The sequence below is a fragment of the Octodon degus genome, unplaced genomic scaffold (genome assembly GCF_000260255.1).
Source record: "Octodon degus isolate 3935 unplaced genomic scaffold, OctDeg1.0 scaffold00140, whole genome shotgun sequence".
In the NCBI taxonomy this organism is placed as follows: Eukaryota; Metazoa; Chordata; class Mammalia; order Rodentia; family Octodontidae; genus Octodon; species Octodon degus.
In genome coordinates this window covers 3,814,510-3,835,685 of record NW_004524716.1, presented here as the reverse complement: position 1 = coordinate 3,835,685, position 21,176 = coordinate 3,814,510, and the positions used below count along the sequence as shown (strand labels likewise).

At 35.9% G+C, this 21,176-nt stretch overlaps 1 protein-coding gene across 1 annotated transcript in view; it reads right to left on the bottom strand.

Annotated features, from left to right (window-relative positions):
• The window catches only part of Trim33 (tripartite motif containing 33), a gene marked incomplete at its 5' end in the record, with an annotated part of 118,012 nt that overhangs the window by 26,068 nt on the left and 70,768 nt on the right, over nt 1–21,176 (bottom strand). The window contains 6 exons of the mRNA XM_004641726.2: nt 1,963–2,127; nt 2,714–2,988; nt 5,103–5,220; nt 5,865–6,011; nt 8,947–9,061; nt 12,740–12,856. Coding sequence (XP_004641783.1) covers nt 1,963–2,127; nt 2,714–2,988; nt 5,103–5,220; nt 5,865–6,011; nt 8,947–9,061; nt 12,740–12,856 — 937 coding nt within the window. The remainder of the gene's footprint in view (nt 1–1,962; nt 2,128–2,713; nt 2,989–5,102; nt 5,221–5,864; nt 6,012–8,946; nt 9,062–12,739; nt 12,857–21,176) is intronic.

Sequence of the window (21,176 nt, the reverse complement as noted above, 5' to 3'; positions counted from 1 at the left end):
ATAACTAAAGAAGTTTTTTTTTTTTTTTTTTTTTTTTTTTTTTCTGGAACCGGGGATTGAACTCAGGCCCTTGTGCTTGCCACAGAAATGCTTATTCCACTGAGCCATTTCCCCGGCAACCTCTTTTGTTTTTCTAATAGAAATAGGTAATGCAGCTTGATATATTAGAAAAAGATAAATTTATAGAAAGAAAATACAACATCAGTTCTCAGTTGTATGTGATATCAGGGAAACCACAAATTAATTTAGAAATGCTGACAAATGGTACCTCATCTGTTTCACTGTAAAGGTTATGAGCATTATTAAGGTCATGTATAAATGTCTTTGGGAAATTACTATACACATGTAAGTAAGTAATTTAAAATATTTGAAAACTAAAAAATGGTTTTCCAATTTAAATTTGTAAATTTAATAAAGAAATTTCACTGATACACTTTTGCAAGAATATTACAAGAGGATGGGCTGGCGAGATTGCTTAGCAGTCTAAGGCACCTACTTAGGCAAGCTTAGGCAAGCACGTAGGGACTGCAGTTTGATCCCCGGAACCACATACCACACCAGCCCTGCCCCCAGGGTGGGCTGAGTCGGCCACTAAATAAATAAATAAATAAATAAAATTTTATATATATATACACACACATACACATATATATATATATATATGGATAATTTATGTCTACCTAGCTTAAGTATATAAAAAGTAAAATTCTTCAAAAGAAATAAAAGTGAAATATAAGACTAAGGAGAAAAAAATGTAAAATGTTCACCTTCAAAAGTGCTTGCTAAGAAATTAACCAATAACAAATGGAGGGGCTGTGGGGATAAAGGAACCCTTGTTCACTGCTGGTGGAAATGTAGACTGGTGCAAACATTATGGAAATCAGTGGGGGAGATTCCTCAAAAAACTAGGACCAGAGGTTTCACTTGACTCAGCTATTCATTTCCTGGGTATCTTCCCAAAAGAAATAAAAGCACTATATCACTCTGATTTATGCATACCCATGTATATAGCACCGCTTTGTAAAAGGTAAAGTTTGGAAACAGCCCAAATACCCATCAACCAATTAATAACTAAAGAAGTTTTTTTTTTTTTTTTTTTCATACAACAACGAATCATTCTGCCATAAAGAAGGATAAACTTGAGACATTTCTAGCTAAATGGATGAACCTTGATGACATACTTTTATTTTTTTGGCTAGTGCTAGGGATTGAACTCAGGGCCTTATGCATGCAAGATAAGAACTCTACCAATGAGCTATAATCCCAGCCCTAAGGACATACTCTTAAGTGACATAAATCAGACACACATATGTAAAACTGCATTGTTTCTCTGGTGTGAGAAAGTTTAAGTATTTAAACAGTATAAATAAGGACCAAAATGTGCAACAGCTATTGTAAAGTAGTAAGAAAATATTCAAATAGTAAGAGGAACCAGGGGTGGGGGACAGGGAAAGAAAAAACAATTATGAGAAAGGGAAGGGAAAATATGGAAATAAAGTGGGGCATGCTGCACTGTCCCTGAAACTGGGTGTGGTGGTACAGGCCTATAATCCCAGGGCTGCAGAGGCTGAGACAGGAGGATCACTACGAGTCTGAACTATGTAGCAAGACCGTGTACTAACACCACGAAATAAAAGTTCTAACTTTTACTGTATCATTTCTTATGACTGAAGATACTTCAAAAGTTCTTTATATTGTTTATTACTTTTGTAAATCAATGCGTTTAATCACATTGTGATTCTTAACCCACAGTATGGGATGGACTTAAAAATCAAAAAGATTTTTACAATTAAATACAAAATTTAATGTATAGTGTATATGTGTATTTTCTGGGACAAGAAGATAAATAATATTAACCAAATTCTCAAACATATCAATGACTTGTCCCCATCAACTGAATTAAAAAAAATGTCTTTTAGTTTTAAAAGTGTATGACTCTTACAAACGTAACTCTAGGCATACTTGTCTTTGGAGGTGCGGCTGCATCATGGAGTACTGAGGCCCACTGTGCCTGGGTATTCCTGGGATTCTGGCAGCATTCTGAGCTAGCCTCATCTGGTGCGCTTGAAAAGCTCCGCAGTTCATGTTGCCTCTCTGCATTGTCTGCACACTGATCAATCTTGGAGGCTATTAAAAAATAGAAATTAATAACCTTTATAAATCTTTCAATTACAAATAATTCCATCAGAATAGAACCATATAAAGTACAAGGTGTAAGTCACCGTTCTCGTCTCTCGCCAATCCCTGAAGGACTGGTAATTACTACTTTGTGTATCACTCTGAAATTCCCAATTCCCCTCTCAGTATGCATGTATTTAAAGCATATTAACATAATTTACCTCACCCTGAGTAACAGCTCCAACTAGGAGGGGCAGAAAGCAGGAAAGCCAGAAGGATGGGAATGATATGAACACAGTGGCTCTTAGGTAGAAATAATCTAGTTCTCTAGTCCACAATGATTTTGGGGAATGATGAGAACTTTAATACTTTCAGAGTAGTAGTAAATTAATTTTATTTTCCACAATAAGTTATTTACTTACACGTTTCTTCTTCACACTTCTGTCACATCCCTAGGACAACCAGTGCAAATGAACACTGACCTTTGAACTCTATTTCTGCTAATAATCTGAACGTATAATTCATCTATATAGAGAAAATAAAAGATCTGAAGCCATCATAATTTATATCGATAATGTAGTGACTCAATACTGACCTGTTGCTGTAACATCTGAGGGGCTGCTTGTCTAGGGTGCTGCTGTGTTGTTGTTGTTGTAGTTGGTACAGGGGCTGGTGGTTGTTGCATTCTCATCTGTTGCAATTGCTGATGTTTCTGTGCATATACTTGTTGCTGCATGTGCTGAAGTCGAAGCTGTGCTAAATTAATCTGTCCAGGGGTTTTACTAATGTGGTTTGTCCCTGGAGGAACTTGTCCAACTACAACATTAGGAGTATAACCAGGAGCTGGCTTACTCTCTATCACTAGATTACCTGAAGATTTAAAAATAAGAAAGATTTGCATAAAATCAACTGAATTGTTTACTTCACAAATTAATCACTGTTTCCCTTCTCCTAATGAAAACTATCAACATCTTAAACTTTCCAATAGTACAGCAGGGGTAGGAGCTAAGTTGAAAGATGATGATGATTAGAAACCTAGTATGACTTTTGATCATCTGTCCTTATCCTGTATTTATGCAGGTGTGGAGAAAATTAAAGATCTAAAAAAGATATTAGAGGATACTCAGTCAATCTAAATCAATTCTTCTATATCAAGACTCAAAGATAATCAAGATTGCTAATACTGACTCTGTTTTTGAATTGCCAAAATATAAAGGACAGAGAAGTATTTTGCTAAAAAACTTCTCTGTGGGGCCAGAGAGATAGTGTAGCAGTCTAAGTGCCTGCCTAGCAAGTGCCAGGATCCGGGTTCGATCCCTGGTACCCCATGCCATGCTAGCACCCGCACCATGCCAGCCACCAAAACTGGGCATGGTGACACCTGCCTGTAATCTCAATGCTGACGAGGCTGAGACAGGAGGATCACTAGAATCAAAGCTGCATAGTGAGACTCTGTATGAAATACATAAATAAGAGATTTTAAAAATAAAAAATAAAAATATTTTCTGTGGAAATATTAAATGGTTTAAACTATTCATGTCTTCCAAAGTGATCATTTTTTCCCAGGGTCACAAGAGGATACATTTTAGGAAGGTGTGATTTAAGGCAAAGGTTGGAAAGCCACATAAGATCTATCGGTCTTTGATTCTGTTTGTTTTTACAACTCTTTGAAAATGTAAAAACCATTCTTGGCTACTATGCCACATAACAGCAGTAGCTCTAAGACTGCAACTGATGAATAGGATTTTTTTTTTTTAACCTAAAGATTACCCTTTTTTAAAGGTTATAACAGGTACTCTCAGAATTTCCAGTATTGAGTACTTTATTTTGAAAATGAACTTACTGAATCTATAGATAACTTTTTATGCTATTTTAAAGAGTCAAGGTCTACACTGCTCAGGCCGGCCTTGAACTCCTAGGCTCTAGTAGCCTCTTGGCTTAGCCTTTCAAGTAGATAGGGAGACAGGCATGAGTCACCACACCTGGCTGGTTTTTTATAGGTCCACAATGAGGAATAATAAGTGAGGTCCATTTCTCTTCCATGTGAAAATTGTTGTTTTTATCTTTAAAGGATTCCTTAAGACCTGACCATTGGACAAATCAGCTTTCCAAAGATCCTCCATTAGTGCACCACTTGGTAGAATTAATTCTTCCAGAGAATGCAGAGTCATTTGTTAAGTGTTTATTTACTTTAGGGGGGTTTTGTTTTGCTTTGTATTTTGAGACAGAGTATCATTGTGAAGCTCAGGTTAGTCAAAATGTTCAATCCTCCCTCAGGTTCCCAGCGCCTGGGATTTATACATATGCCATTTGCCACAATTTCTATATGTATATGAAGTAGTTAATATTAATTTGAAAAGATACAGGAGAAAAAATTAGAAATGATACATATTATAAAGCACTACAGAGAGGCTCTGGGTATAGTTCAGGGGTAAACTGCAAGGCCTTAGGTTCAATCCCCAGCACAAAAAGAACACAATACTGTAAACTATAACAAAAACATAACTAGAACAAGTTTTTGAATGAAAAACTTATTTTCCAAGTCATTCACATTTCATTTCATTTTTGCAATACTAGTTGGGACTGAACCCAGGGATATTCTGTCCCGTGAATTACATTCTAAGCCAATTTCATTTTCAGACAGTCTCACTAAATCCAGGCAGGACTCAAACTTGCAATCTTTACAGCTTAGCTGCATTCCATACTGGCACTGCAGGAATGTGCCACCACATCTGGCTACTGATATTTCAAAGTCAGAAACTTAGGCCATGCATGGTGGCATATACCCGTAATCCCAGTACTCTGGAAGCTGAGGCAGGCGGACTGCTGTGAAAGACCAACTTGGGCTATGTAGAGAATTGAAGCTATTCTCAACTACATAACTGTACATACTGAGACCTATCTCAAAAAACAAAAAACAAAATTTACACGTTTTTCTCTTCACAAGCAGTCTTCTACAATATATTAATGTAACTATTTCTCACCTAAATTGACTACATTCTTTGCCCAGAAGGTGGGATCACAATGGAAACGTATAGCTCCATTAGCAGCAGGGACAGGATCACACCGCGCTTTCAAAATATGACGCAATTGAAAGGTAATCTTAAAGGGAAAAAAATTCAAGTCAGTCTTAAGGTTAAATACCAACTGAGAAAGCATACAAAATATAGCATTTTTAAAAGCTCAAACAGCCCCTCGGTATTAAATCTCAGATGAAATAGTGCCGATGAGTAAATCAGCAATCAAATAAAATACCTATTCTTGAATTTATCATTTCTAATCATCAACTGTATTAAGATACTAGGTACCAGGGCTGGGGAGATAGCTTGGCGGTTTAAGCACCTGCCTGGCAAGCACAAGGTCCCAAATTCAATCCCCAGTATCCTATGCCATGCCAGTCTCAGAACCTTGGGTGCACTGTGTCAGCCCTAGAACCAGGCATGGTGGCACATGCCTGTAATCCCAGCACTGGGGAAACTGGGACAGGAGGATAACTAGAGTCTAAACTGCATAGCAAGATCCTGTGTCAAAATAAAAATTAAAAAAAATTAAGATACTAGGTGCCTTCATAAAAGCACATACTGTTTACATTCTTTCTCTCATTTAAATTTCTAGAAAATGATTCCAGAGTAATGGTTACCTCTGATACAAAGTCCCTGCATCTTAATAAGAGGGTAGTGATAACTGCCAAATGTCAATAATACCTTAATAAAGTTGATTAAAGAAAAAGATACTACGTGTCTTACCAGCCGTTTGCTGTACAGTAGTGCGGTGCTGCTGCCACTTGCGATGGCCCAGTTTGTAAAGTTCATAACATGTTTCACCTGCCGGGAGAGACCTGTGATGTCACTCTGCTGCTGCAGAAGCTTCATCTGTCTTTCTTTTGTAACATTCTGAAATAGACCAAGAACTTCACTCAAGAATACCATATGAAAAAATAATGCACACTAGCTCATTATTTACCGTGCCTATGACCAATCAGAGGAAAAATTACTAATAAAAACAGAACTAAAACTTTGTTGTTCTCTAAGCTAAAATATTCCACATAGAGAAATAATACTAGATGGTATCTGTTTTACTTTCAGCACATAGAATGTCTGTTAAAAATAGTGTCATCCTATTTGATTAATTTCATGTGGCAGTATAAACTGATCCTTAGTAGTAATTTTATATAATCTTAACTCACCACGCTTTCCTAGGCCAGTGAAAAATATTGTATAACCAGTGCCATCTACTGACACAGAATGAAGCTAATATTTTTCTTATAACAAAATTTAAAAAAAATGAACTCTAAAGTTCTAATAGTAAGATGAGGATAATTTTTTATTTTTTATTTATTTATTTTTTATTTATTTGAGAGAGAGAGAGAGAGAGAGTGGTGTGTGTGTGTGGCCAGCTCAGCCCACCAGGGGGCGGGGCTGGCTGGCATGTGGTGCTGGGGGATTGAACCGCGGTCCCTGATGCTTTGCCAAGAGGATAATTTTTTAAATAATGAAGTTCAAAAGAAAAAGGAGTAGGGCTGGCCAGAATACTCAGCGGATAGATAGCTGTGCTGGCCCGGCCCCCAAGGCACACTGAAATGGCAATTGAGACTGGGTGTGGTGGCCTGTGCCTGTAATCCCAGCACTTGGGAAGCTAAAAACAGGAGAATCACTGAGTCTGATCTGTATAGTAAGACCCTGTAGACCCTGTACTAAATATATTTTTTGAAAAAAGAAAGAAGGAAAGAAAAAGGAGTGAGGACTGAGTAAACCAGAAAAAGTAATTTCAAAAACGTGCTGCAAAGGAAAAATAAGATGCTTAATGGGAACTAAAGCCACCAGAAGGGATGGATAATGAATGTCCTATGCACACTGATGTTCAGCTTGCCCAACAATCTACCTACTTTGTTAACCACTGTCTTCCCAAAGGTTACTCCACGTAGTTTATTTGACAGTATATTTCCCAAGGAAACAAGCTGTGCATTTTAGAAAAAAAAATAATGGGTAGTAGTGCTCAACTGACAGCATTTACAAGTTGACTAGAGATCATCCCTTTTGCAAAGTGTGGAAACCCCCTCTTTTATGAAGTTTAGGACATTACACTATAAAAATTGTTTCAAAAATTATTATAATGTTAGGAATATACAGTACATAGTATTTATCATTAGTTACCTATACTTTAGCAATAAGAGGAAACTTTTAAGTCTGAAGCGCTTGCAATGGTTTTACAAATTTTGTTTTAGGTATATAATTAAGATGCATTTTATAGTAAGTGAGAAAGTATCAAAAATAGTTACTGCTAAGTGCTCTCCATTCACATGGTACTTTTGGAGGGGGAAAAACCCTGTAAGATTAAAAGCAACATAGTAGATGTACAACAGAAAAGAGACCCCCCTGATTTTAATGATATGTGTATGGATACTTCTAAATCTCACAACTGTGTCTAACAGATAGATGTATTTAAAAGACAGAAATTCAGACATCATAATTTCATTTGTGTTTAGCTACCTTTCTATTTTTAAAGGGTTCTATGTATTTGGAAATTAAATACTGTAGTCAAATACAGAGTTTAAATTATTACTATTCAATGATGTAGAAAACACAACTTTTAAGATATTTTACATATGAAATTTGTTGAGATCAACTGTGGGTAGTAAAGATGAGTCTAATGGGCCAGTGAGATAGCTCAGCAGACTAAGTGCCTGCTTAGGCAAGCACAAGGACCAGAGTTCGATCCCCGGTACCACATGCTGCACAAGCCCCACCTCTGGGCATCCTGAGCCAGCCACTGAGACAGTGTGGTGATGCACACTTGTTATCCCAGTTTTGGGGAGACTGAAAATAGGAGGATCACTATGAGTAGAAGCCACGTAGTTAAGACCCTGTATCAAATACATTAAAAAAGAGTCTAATTAAAAAATAATTTGGATTTCAAACTGGCTAGATCCTCCACTAAGAACTTATAACTATATATTAATCCCAAAATGTGGGGCCGGTGAGATGGCTCAGAGGTCTAAAGCACCTGCTTAGGCAAGCTTAGGAAGGCACAGGGGACTGCAGTTCGATCCCCAGCATCACATGCCACACCAGCGCAGCCATTAGGGTGGGCTGAGCTGGCCAAGAACCCCACAAAATACACAACACAAATATCTAGTATCATAAAATTGATAAATTTAAGGTTTATGAATTTCCAAATAAGGGCTGGCCCGATGGCTCAGTGGACTAAAGGGACTGCTTAGGCAGAGCACAGTGGCCACAGTTGTGCCAGCTGCATCCCTGGGGCATGCTAAGACAGCAGTTGAGACTGAGTGTGGTGGCGCATGCTTGTAATCCCAGCACTTGGGAGACAGAACACAGGAGGATCACTATGAGTCCGATCAACGAGGTGAGACCCTTGTAGGCCCTGTACTAAAATACATTTTAAAAAAATAATAAAAAATAAGTTTCAAACTAAGCAGTATTTTTTTGTGCAACTATGGAACTATTTTTAAAATAAGGTGAAACATACAAATGGCTTGAAACCAAAGCCCTTTATGCCCTTGTTACGGTGAGATATGTACTAGGCCTGCTTTGTCTTCAGTTGTAACACATTTTAGTAACAATCATTCACTCCTAAAGGACATCACTATTTCCTAAGGCATACAGCTAAAATCAGTGTTATATCAGTTAGCAAAGTAACTAGAAAAAAGGTCTCTTTCCTAACAGGAAATGGGGAAAAATAATCTATTTTAAATTTTTACTTTATTTTCATATCCCCCAACCCATTTAAAAGAGCTTTCAATAAACATTAAAAACACCTGAAGAGCAAGAGAAGCAGTTTTTGTTTTATTTTGGCTTTGAACCATACCTCTAGCTGCTGTAAGAGAGATTTTCCTTTCTTATTAATTTCATTGATAAGGGTGAAAATGGCCACTTTAATTTCCTGTTCTACTCGTTTGTTAGTCTCATTTACTTCTTTTATCCTGAATAAGAGAAACGCATCATTAGGTTATCGACTTATCCTATGTGTCTGAGGCATCAATTGTTACAGATATTCATCCAACTGGGCATTTAACCAAGTATTTAAGTTAAAACTCTGTCAAAGTGTACAACTTGTATTTTAGCAGACCAAATCACTTAATTTGGTCCCAACAAGTTATGTATAGAGACAAAAGAATGAATAGTAGCTTTAAATTAAGCTCATAAAAGCCAGCTGATTAACGTGGCAAACAATCTCCTTATGTCATTATAACACGAATGTAACATACAAACATCTAACACCAACGATTGCTGGTTAGAATTAATTCTGACACATTGGTTCTATTTAATCTTAATGTTTCCACCAACAATATCCCAACCAATAATTATTACCTTTCCAGAGGGTGGGAATTAAATTTAGAAGCATTCATTTTCACTTAACCACTTCAAATGTGGGTTCTGATATGCTCCTTCCATAACTTCTTCTCAAAATGATTTCCTACTATATATACTAAAAGGTATTAAGACATTTTCAATCCATTCTTTTTGCAAGGCGGGGGAAAGCACAGTTTAATGAGGCTTGAGCCTAGGGCTCTCACATGTTAAGCACATGTTCTACCACTGAGCTATACCCAAGTACAACAAAACCCCTCTCCCGATTTTTTGAATAGCTATTATATATTTTAGATATAAGTGGCTGACACACCTTGATTCTTATGAAAGGGGACGGGGGAATCCTACTAATAGAAATACACAAAATGTCAACAATCAATCATAAAAGGTAACTTCCATTTTTTATACATAAGCTTTTCATTTGCAAAATTAGATTTGGGCAACTTTAATTCACTCAAAACAATAGTAACACAGGTTTTCCTCCTTTGTGTATCACTATTTGAACAGTTATTTCAATTTCTTCCTCTTGTCCATTTATTGGGGAAGTGGTTTTGATACTGTAGACTGAATCCAGAACCATCACCCTGAGCTACATCCCCAGCCTTTTTAAAAATTTGAGACAGGGTCTTACTAAGTTGCTTGAACTTGCAGTCCTCCTTCGTCAAGACTCCTAGAATCCTGGATTTAAAAAGTATCACCATGCACATGCACAGCTTGGTAATTTTATTGAATTTAGTGAATAGAGACATTTTTATTTTTTAAAAAAGGTATTAATTACTGATGATACTTCAATCAACTATATGCTCAATTTATGAAGGAAAGAAAGTACATTAAAAAATAATGGACCCAGTACTTGGGAGGCTGACGTAAGAGGATTGCTGCAAGTTTGAGCCTACCCTGGGCTACATGGGTGAGTTCAAGGCCAGCCTGAACTGTATAATGTTTCAAAACACTAACAGGGGTGGCAGAAGGTGATAATGGAAGGCAGGGGTGTACACCTCAGTGGTACAGTACAGTAACTTGCCTAACAACGGTTAGGCCCTAGGTTTAACACTCAGCAACCCACCTCAGCCCGGAACAGAGACAGGTCATTGAATAATGTGCGTAAAGAAGAAAGATACTAGAATTTTTAATGCTTTTAAACAGCTTTCTTGTGATTAAATCTTCCCCAAAACTTTAGAATCTCAGATACCCTTTGTTCTATTTCTATATAGTTCAGCAGAATACAGATGCAGCAACATATAAGGAATAATCAAAATATACAGTGGGTATATAATCTAAAGCTTACTACAGTAAAAAAAAAAATATCATTAATCACCCTCAACATACTTGGCCTTGCTCTGAACACACTTATCCCCTATTATCCTTGCCATTTTCTGAAGCAATTTTTTTTTTTTTTTTGTACCAGAGATTGAACTCAGGACCCTGTGCTTGCCAGGCACATACTTAAGTCACTGAATCAGTTTTTTAAAGTCCTCTTTGATGTGTGTCTCTGAGATCTGATCAAACAAACACTAAGATGCTACCAAGTATCATCTACTGAAAAGCCACGTTCATAAAAACATTACAATGTCTTCTCATTCACCTTATTCACTAATTTGGTACTCTGGAATTTCTAGCTCTTCCCCAAACTCAAAATGGTCATGAACGGTAAACACTTTGAACTGATTCAGGACACTGAAGCAGCCATGGCCAGCATAACTAAGAAGAAACGAAAGAGAACTTCCAGAACTGCTTTGGGAAGTGGCTCAAACAAGGGATAAGCATGTTCTAAGCAAGGGAGAGTATGCTGAGGGTGATTAATGGCAATAAATAATTCCTAAAAATTTAAACATTCTCCCTATTTTAAAAGTATACCTCACATGTACAGAAAATGTGAAAAAATGCAACATACATACAAAAACATATGCTTAAAAATACAGAGCTTCCATGTGACTCAAGTACTTCTGAAAGGAACATGTAATTATAACTTGTGAGAAGACAGTTATCTTCTCCAAAGTCACGCACAACGTAACAGGACTTTAACCCAAAAACAAACTGACATTTCAAAAACCCAAGGATCAACGTGTGTGTATTACTATTTATAAGACCTTTTTTCTTTTGAAATCACTTAAGATGAAAAAAGTTCAATCACCTGTCAAACACTATTTTCATTTACACATTCAATTTTTGATTATATATTGTGTTCAATTTTAATCATTACAAATTAAACTCAATAGAGAAAGGCACAATATTTGTGAATCTATATCCCAAAAAGGCACTCAAATAATCCTATTCATATCCCCAAATATTTCCAGTTTTTATTATGCCAGCTCCAAGTGTTTGTCTTTGTGGTGTAAGAGTTCTAACCTTGTTAATCTACTCTTTCACAGAACTTATTTTCACTTGCCTTACGAATTAATTTATTCAAAAGTGTACCAAAATAGGTTATTTGTAAGTAATAATGACAGCAGTAGTAATAATAAAATAGCAGAAGCCAATATGAGTGCTTAGTATGCCAAAAAATTATTATGTATTCATATTATGTTACATGTAAGATAAATAATGCTTTTAATGCTTGTTTTAGATAAGGAAAAATAAATATGCCCACTACTTTTTTTCTTTCTTAGTGCTAGAAACTGGACGTAGAGGCACTCCACAGCCCTTTTTGTATAGATAAGATCTCCCTAAATTAGCCAGGCTGGCTTCAAATTTGGGATCCTATTACATCAGCCCCCGACCCCACCCCTGTACCAAGTACTGGGGATGACAGGCATGCTTCACCATGTGGACACCACCAAGTGTTCATTATTCTTGATACTCTTTTGTTTATATTGTTATTTTCCACACAATCTCTACTTTAATTTTATAATTCAGCTGTCTTTATACTAATTTCTTTCCCCAAGGTTAAGGCTTACACAAATTAGTCTTATTATAAAAACAGTCCAAGCACTGAGGAGGCTGAGACAGGAGGCTCACTGTAAATTTGAGGCCAGCCTTGACTACACATTGAGTCCATTTCTAAATAAATTAATTTGTAGAGCAAATTTATAGGGCATAGTGAGTTCAAGCCTCAACTACATAGTGAAACCCTGTTTCAAAAAAAAAGAACATGCTCAAGGATGTATCCTAAAACTGTATAAAAATCTAGCTAATTAACAAATAGTCCCACATTCAAGTTATATCACTTCCCCTTAAAAAATTATGTTTTCTATCTATACTTAATATAGTAGGAAGACAACTTTACGTGGGCCCCATGCCTCTTTAATAATCCTTAGTGTGAAATTATGGTTTTAAAGCAACACACTTACCTATTCTGCACCTGAGTAGCTGCAAAATGAACATAATTCTTCTTTTCAAGAAGCTTAGCCAACAGATTCTCAATTGCACCTTTCTGATTTTGAAAAGCTTCTTCCAAAAACTGGTACCTTAAAATTAAAACAAAAAATACATTTAAAACAGAACATTTACAATTAAGATTTGAAAAATCAATGAGTTACATGATTATATTTTTTAAAGTATGTTTGAAATACATGTTTGTATTCTTCAATCCTGATTCTGGCTACCTATGTATTACTACAACTTAACAGCAACTTTTAACTGGCAAGTCCTTCTCCCAATCCTGAAAGCCACTATGGAAAAAAAAAAAAAAACCCTAGCAAAAAAAGTTTTAATTCAAGGTAACATTTTTTAAAAACTCTAAATACTGAAGTTAAATACATTTCAAATCATATAACAATACTATACAAAATATTATCAAAGGGGAAAAGTATTCACAATTCTACATTACAAAAAAAAAATCACTGCTACTTTTTTAATGTAAACATGTGTTTGGCTTTTATTTATTGATTTTGTGGTGCTGGGGTTTAAACTCAAGGCCTCACAACACTAACAAACACCCTACCACCTACCTACATTCTGTACTAATTATACATTTTTAAGTGCAAGTATAATCACAATATACATGCAAGTGCATATGATTTTTGTCTTTACAATCATACATGAAAATTTATTTTTTCAGATAACTGCAAAACTCTCCAAAATTGCTATATAAATTAAGGACATCTCTAACACCAGTTTTACTATGATTCTGCCAACATGAGTGATATATTCAAAATTTTTCCATTTATAATAGTGAAAATTTCGACAACATTATTCTTTTTTTTTTTTTTTTTTTGTGGTATTGGGGATTGAACTCAGGACCTCGCACTTGCCAGGCAAGTGCTTATTCTACTGAGCTACCTCTTCAGTCCTAAGTAGAAGAATGTTCACTTTTTTTTTTAGACATTAAAATCTAGAGTCCCTTGGTTACCAGACAGCTAGAATAATAGTTTTCTTTAGTTTCATTTCCTTTTTGTAAATTATTCATGAAACCAACAGATTATATTTGAGTTTCTTTTACATGCTTTCCACATGAGTAAATGGCATACAGTCCAGGCAAAAAACCAAACTGGTATCACATGTGACAAAAGCTATAATGGAGATATATATAATAACCTGAAGCAGAACCTAATGCCTAAATTGAACTCGACACCAAGGAAAACTTTGTGGATAATCAGAACAGTATCTCCTGCTATGTCCAGAGACATGTTTAGTACACTACAAAGACTCTAATGTAGCCAAAGAGAGATGTGCAAGATTGGAATATTAACTGTTATTTTTTTTAAATCTAGAGGCACACTGCAAGGCTTGGGATACCATGGTATTTCTGCATTTTATTCTCTAACTAACAGAATGTGCTTGACGAATTCTACACAGAATGTGAAAAGCATATTTACATTCACGAAAATAACCAGCCAGAAATACAAAAGGCCTAAAGAAGAGGGCAGAAAAGGAAGAATCAGTCAGAACTTTAAGACAGGCACTCAGGTGAGGCACAGTGCTAGTCAATACAGCCAAACACACGGGACAGCTGAATGTGCTAGAGAGATCAGAAGCTCTGGTGGTCTGGGAGGCTGTGGCAGGTACGGCAAGGTCCTCGGATAAGTACCACATAACACTGAATGCCCAAGTAGGGCAGAAAGAAAAGCTCACTAGCCTGCCATGGTGTGTTCCCTATAATTTCAACACTTGGGAAGCTCAGAGAGAAGGAGTGAAAGTTCAAAGTCAGCCTGCACTACATTATCAAGTTCAAGGTGAGCCTGTTCGACACAGCAAGATCCTGTCTCCAAAACCAAGCCAAGCCAGACCAACCCAAAAAGTTACTGAGAATGAGGTATTTCTGGTTCTATCAAATTATACACTCTTTATAGAAAATGAAAAAAAACATAGGGGGGGAAAGATATATCTGTGTAGGTAAGCAGGATGGTTTGCACAACTGTACTATGGATTTCTGTTGATCTATGGAAAGGAGCAATAAATTCTTAATTTTTGTCTTTTTTTTTTTTTTTTGGCGGTACCAGGGATTGAACTCAGGACCCTCCTGAGCTATCTCCCCCGGCCCTTGTTTTGTCTTCTCTCTTCTTTTTCCTTTTCCTCCCTTCTTTTTTTATATATTTTTTCTTTTTCCAATTTTGCATGTGTATATATGGTAGTATGAATAATTTGAAGATAACACTATGCAATACAACAAATACTGTGAAATTCATGTTATTTTGTTTAGTGAGATTCTGTATTATTTGAAATTTTTGTGTTAATACAACTTTGTACTCACTTTAATTTTTCTTTTTTTAAAGGCAGAAATGGAAAGAAAAAAAGACTGAGTATCTAGATATGTGTCTTTTGTGAAGGTCTCATCTAAGGTACACAAAAGGGAAGTGTTAACAAAATTAAGATGAAAGGGGCCTGAATTCAATCCCTGGTTCCACCAAAAACAAAACAAAACAAAACAAAAAAAAACAAAACAAAACAAAACAAAAAACATGAAAGAAAGCTCATTAACATAATGAGAAGTTTGTTTCTTGGTGGTACAGAAGTTAAAGTATAGAGCTGTGAAGATCTGTAGTAGAGAAAACAGCTAGAGAGTGAGGCCTTTATGGACTGATTCAAAGAAAAATTACATTAAGGTACAATACACATAATAACAATTACCAGCTTGATCACTGTTAAAGAAAATATTTTTGAAGAAAATTGTCTACAAAGTCAAGCACATTAAAAAGTGTATGCAAAAAATTGTATGCAACATTAATTAAACAGCACCAAAAAAACCCCCCAGCATCTTAAATGATTTTTACGCTGGATATATTGATGTGTGTGCCTGAAGTATCTGTTACTTGTGAGGGTGAGACAGAGGAAACATTTGACCCCAGGAGCTAGAGCCAGTTCATTTAACACAATGAAAAGAACCAAGATGATCAAAACACTTTTAAAGCAGTTCTACTGTCGGGTAGAGTAAGTTCCTTTATTTTGGAGCAACATTAATTTACTGCATATGCCATAAATTATCTCCAAAAAACGTGCTAAATTGGTAAAAATGAAGAAGAAACACAAGAACTCATGTGGTGGTACCTACCTTTAATCCTAACACTTACGAGGCTGAGGCAGGACGATAATGAGTTGAAGCCTAGCCTCGGCTAACAAGGAGACCTTGTCTCAAAAATCAAAACGGTCCGGGGGAGATGGCTCAGTGGAATAAGCGCTTCGCTGGCAAGCATAAGGGCCTGAGTTCAATCCCCAGTTCCACCAAAAAAAAAAAAAAAAAAAAAAAAAAAAAAGAAAGAAAGAAAGAAAGAAAGAAAAAAAAAAAAAAAGCCAAAAATCAAAACAGGCTGAGCATAGTGTGCATTCCTGTAACCCAGCACTTGAAGGCTGAAGGAGAGGATCACTGCTAGTTCAAGGCCAGCGTGGGCTACATAGTGAGCTTGAGGGCAGCCTGAGCTATATAGTGAGACCTTGTCTCAAAACAAAAACAACAAAATTCCATAGTAATCCTTTCAACTTCTGAGCTTTATTTATATTGTGAATAACAAATATCTCTTTAAAGTAGGGCATGATCATGTTCAAACTGGAAGGCATGTGGTAGAAAAATAGGCACCAAAATTTAATTTATAAATTTAACCTGGCACAATTTTTTTTCATCACAAAAGGAAATGTTTCAGAATCCTATTTCTAGAAATACCTCGTTGCATTTATGTGAACAAGAAACAAGCAGGCACGTTATTTTCCTAAATACACATACCTAGGTGACAACAGGTAGCCCTTCCTCTCTCTATACAGGGACTGACACTTAGTGGGACAATAAAGCATATATAAGAGCTTCCTGGGGAGATAAACATGGGGAAGGCAAGAGCCACTAAAAAACAAACAAAAAAGCTAAGAGTACAATCCCACACCATTTTGAAAACACCTGTCATTCAGTAGAAGGAAAGCTAGAAGAGTTGGAAGTACCAAATGTTAAAGAACCTTGTACATTTTGTTGAGCTGGGATTCAAATATTAAATAACTGTGAACCATCAAGGAACTGATTGAAAAATAGGTCACATTTGTCTCTGCTCACCTGACTAAATTACAACTGTAACTAAAAAACACAGGAGTTTGAAAAGCAAAGCAACATTATGAAAGTCTTTTTTTTTTTGGAAGAACCGGGGATTGAACTCAGGCGCTTGCGCTTGCCAGGGAAGCGCTTATTCCACTGAGCCATCTCCCCGGCCCCTATGAAAGTCTTGATTACAAAGTAATCAAGCTTACAGAATAAACTTTAAAAAAATTGCAGAATAAACTTAAAAGAATTCCTTAATCAAAATTATAACAAAATTATTTCAGAAATGGTGAAAAACTATTCAATAAATGGATTAAGTGTAAGTTTGATTACCATGTTAATAAAGTTGTTTAATTTTAATCTTGAATTACGCAGTTGTGATTAATACAGGCTTCTTAGTCACAATGGATTATTTTCAGTAGCATTTCAAAATATTTAAATTGATTAACAAATTTAATGATGATACGTAACAACCATTTTTAAATATTCTATTCCTGTTTTGAAATTCTGTACCATTTGCATTGTTGTATGTTGCCTTGTTTTTGTTATTTCTTTTTGCTTCTGGTTTTGTTTTTACTCTTTAAAATAAAAAATTAAGTACACCTACAACACAGTTTAGGACAGCCTATGTAAAACTTTCTATGCTTTAAGCTAGAATTATTCAAACTCCGTACAGTAAATGTACCACTGGTTATCTGGCTCTGATCAGAATTAATCAGCATGATTGTGAGGCTTTTAATTTTCAAATAAATTATATTTAATGCTGTCTGATAACTTTATCATAAAGAGAAAAAATGAAAATTTCAAAACAATAGGAGAGTAACAATGGTTAATAAATTCATTATGCATTATCAGGTATTTAATGGTTCAAACAACATTAGCACAAACCTTTCCTTGCAATGAACTAAGAGAAATTAGTATAACTGTCTTTTATATATATACTTTAAATTACTACTTTTTTTCTCCTGTATCCCATCCAGTTTTGTTTTGTTTTGTTTTTTCAGCACTGAGGATTGAACTCAGGCCCTTGTGCTTGCCAGGCAAACGCTTATTCTACTGAGCCATCTCCCCAGGCCTCCCATTCAGTTTTTGTTTCCTTTTTTTTTTCTCTCTCTTTCCTTTTGAAGAGATTCTTCCCACTTTACAATATCTACTGTACATTTTGGATCTTATTCAGTCTTTCACTTCTCACATGAGTGAGGCAATATGACGTTTGCACATGTGCAACTAGCTGATTTCACTTACAAGTACGGTCTCAAGTTACACCCATTTATCTATAGAAGTCTCCAGTTTACTTTTTTTTTTTTGGTCCTTTTTACTTTTTATTTTTTTAATTTTATAAAGAGTACAAAATAGTGTTGAAACAGAAAAATACAAGTGATACAGAATTTCACTTAACAAATTAATACAAATTTCACAGCATTTTTTGTAATGCAGTATTGTCTTCACCAGATACATGCAAGCAAAATTGGAAGAAAAAAATACATATAAGAAATTAACAGGAGAAACAACTGGAAAAAAAGGAGACAAAACAAATTAAGCATTATCTGCTCCTTTCCACAGACCAGCAGAAATCCATAGTATAGCTGTCCAAACCATACTGTTTAGATATGCAGATATGTCACTTTTCCCACTTCCTCCCCTGTCTTTCTCAACTCAGCAATTGTTTCTTTTTGAGTAAGTTCATTCCCTTTTCCCAGTATCTACTGTATCCTCCAGATTCCCTTTTCTCTTTCAGGTTCTCACACTAAGGAGACAATATGACACTTGCAGCACATATGGATCTGATTTATTTCATTTAAGAGTATGGTCTCTAGTTGTATCCATTTACCAACAAAAGTCTCAAATGCATCCCGTTTTATAGCAGAATTTACCCTTTCTTATGGCTGAGTACTACTCTATTGTATAAAAACACCATATTCTTTTTATCCATTCCTCAGTTGATGGGCATCTGAACTGTTTTTATGATCTGGTTATTTCAAATTGTGCTGCTATAAATATGGGTACAAATACATCTCTGTGCTGTGATGTTTTCAATTCTTCTGGGAAGATTCCCACAAGGGAAATAACTGGGTCAAATGAGATTGCCAATCCTTGTTTTTTGAGGAAATTCCACAGTGGTTGCACCAGTCTACACTCCCACTAACAATAGCACAGGGTTTCTTTTTCCTCACAGCCCCTTCAGCATTTGTTACTGGATGATTTCTTGATAATAGCTATTCCTTCTGGGGTGAGATAAAATCTCAGTGTTGTTTTAGTTTGCATCACTTGAATAACCAACGATGATAAACATTTTCTTTTCTTTTTTTTTTGAGGGGGGTCCTGATTTTTTGAGTTCTTTATATATTCTCCATAGGAATCCTGTCTGAGGAACAGCTAGCAAACATTTTTTCCCATACTGTGGGTTGCCTCTACTCTGTGGTTTCTCTTGTTGTGCAAAAGCTTTTTGATAAGATGAGATTCCAGTTGTTGATTCTGTGTGACAGCTCTCTGTGACTGAAGTTTTTATTCAGAAAGTCCTTGTGTACACCAGTGTCTTCTAGAGTTGTACCAATTCTCTCTTTAGCAGATTTAATGTTTCTGTTTAATACTTAGATCTTTGATTCATTTCTCATTTCATTTAGTGCATAGTGAAAGATATGTGTTCAATTTTGGCATGTGCAGAGCCAGTTTTTCCAGTATATTTTATTTTATTTATTGTTTGCGGTACTGGGGATTGAACTCACTTGAACTGCACTTGCCAGGCAGGCACATAAGGTGGCTAAGTATGTGGAATTGTCTCTGCATCTTCTAATCTGTTCCACTGACTGGGTCTGTTTTTTGTCATTGTTTTTTGCCAATACCATACTGGTTTTTATCACAGTAGCATTACAGTGTAAGTCAGGGATTGTGATAGCCCTTGCCTTGCCTTTGTTGCCCAGAACTGCCTTTGCTACTTAAGGTCTCTTCTGGTTCCAAATGGATTTCAGGATTGTTTTCTCTAATTCTGTAAGATATACTCTTGGGAGTTTGACTGGAATTGCATTAAACCTGTTTAATAGTTTTGGAAGTATGACTAGCTTCCCTATACTTGTCCTTCCTACCTAAGTGCAAAGGGAATCATTCCATTTTCAGATATCCTCTTCAATTTGCTTTTTCAGAGTACTATAGTTTTCAATATGGAGGTCTTTTACGTCCTTCATTAAGATGGATTCCTAGATATTTCTTTTTTTTTTTTTTTTTTAATGTGTGTGTGTGTGGCCAGCACAGCCCACCAGGGGGCAGGGCTGGCTGGCATGTGGTGCTGGGGGATTGAACCGTGGTCCCTGTGCTTTGCTCTAATAGGGTTCTAAGTAGGTGCTTTAGACCACTGAGCCATCTCACCAGCCCCAATATGTCATGTCATGTCATGTCATGTCATGTTCGTTCGTTCTTTCTTTCTTTCTTTCTTTCTTTCTTTCTTTCTTTCTTTCTTTCTTTCTTTCTTTCTGGATTCTACTGTCAGAGGTGTTGTTTCCCTAATTTCTTTCTCAGTGAATTTGTTACTTGTGCATGGGAATGCTATTAATTTTTTTTTTTTTTTTTTTTGTGGAACCAGGAATTGAACTCAGACCTTTGCGCTTGCCAGGGAAGCGCTTATTCCACTGAGCCATCTCCCTGGCCCCCAATGCTATTAATTTTTGAACGTTGCCTTTGTATCCAGCTATGCTACTGAATTTGCTTATTAAATCTAGCAGTTTTTGAATGGAGTTTTTGGGGTCTTCGTACAGTATCATAACTAGGACATTTTTAAAAACTGGTGCTTAGGAATAAAGAATGGGAGATTAATGGTTGTTTCTTAAAAGGCTGAAAAATCATTCAGCTAATAACTTCAAATTTTGAGATGTACACTTGAGAGTCTACTAAGTTCTGAACACTACTACTCTACCTGCCAAGTAAGTACAGTATTATTCTCAGATGTTGCTATATATTAATGATTTGGTTGAGGGGCATGTAGGAAAATACATTATTGTAATTTGTAACCATAATAACTATATAGGGAAACCTTAAAAAAAAAAAAGCTGTTTCAATTGTCTTAGTTATTCCCTTTTTAAATTGAAATATATATATATATATTTTAAGGTTTAATTCCACTGAACCTGTCATCTACTTTCAAAAAATTATCTATATGCAGCCAAGTTTATCCACACATTTACCCATTTTATATGCTACATCACACAAGGAAAATTCCAACCAGCACACTATCTAAGCATTTCTGTATCTGTAACATAGCACACAAGCCTGTCTTGAGAATTCACTAAATTTACAGGTACTTGGAACTTTCTGTGTAGGATCCTAGGAGATGCAGGAAA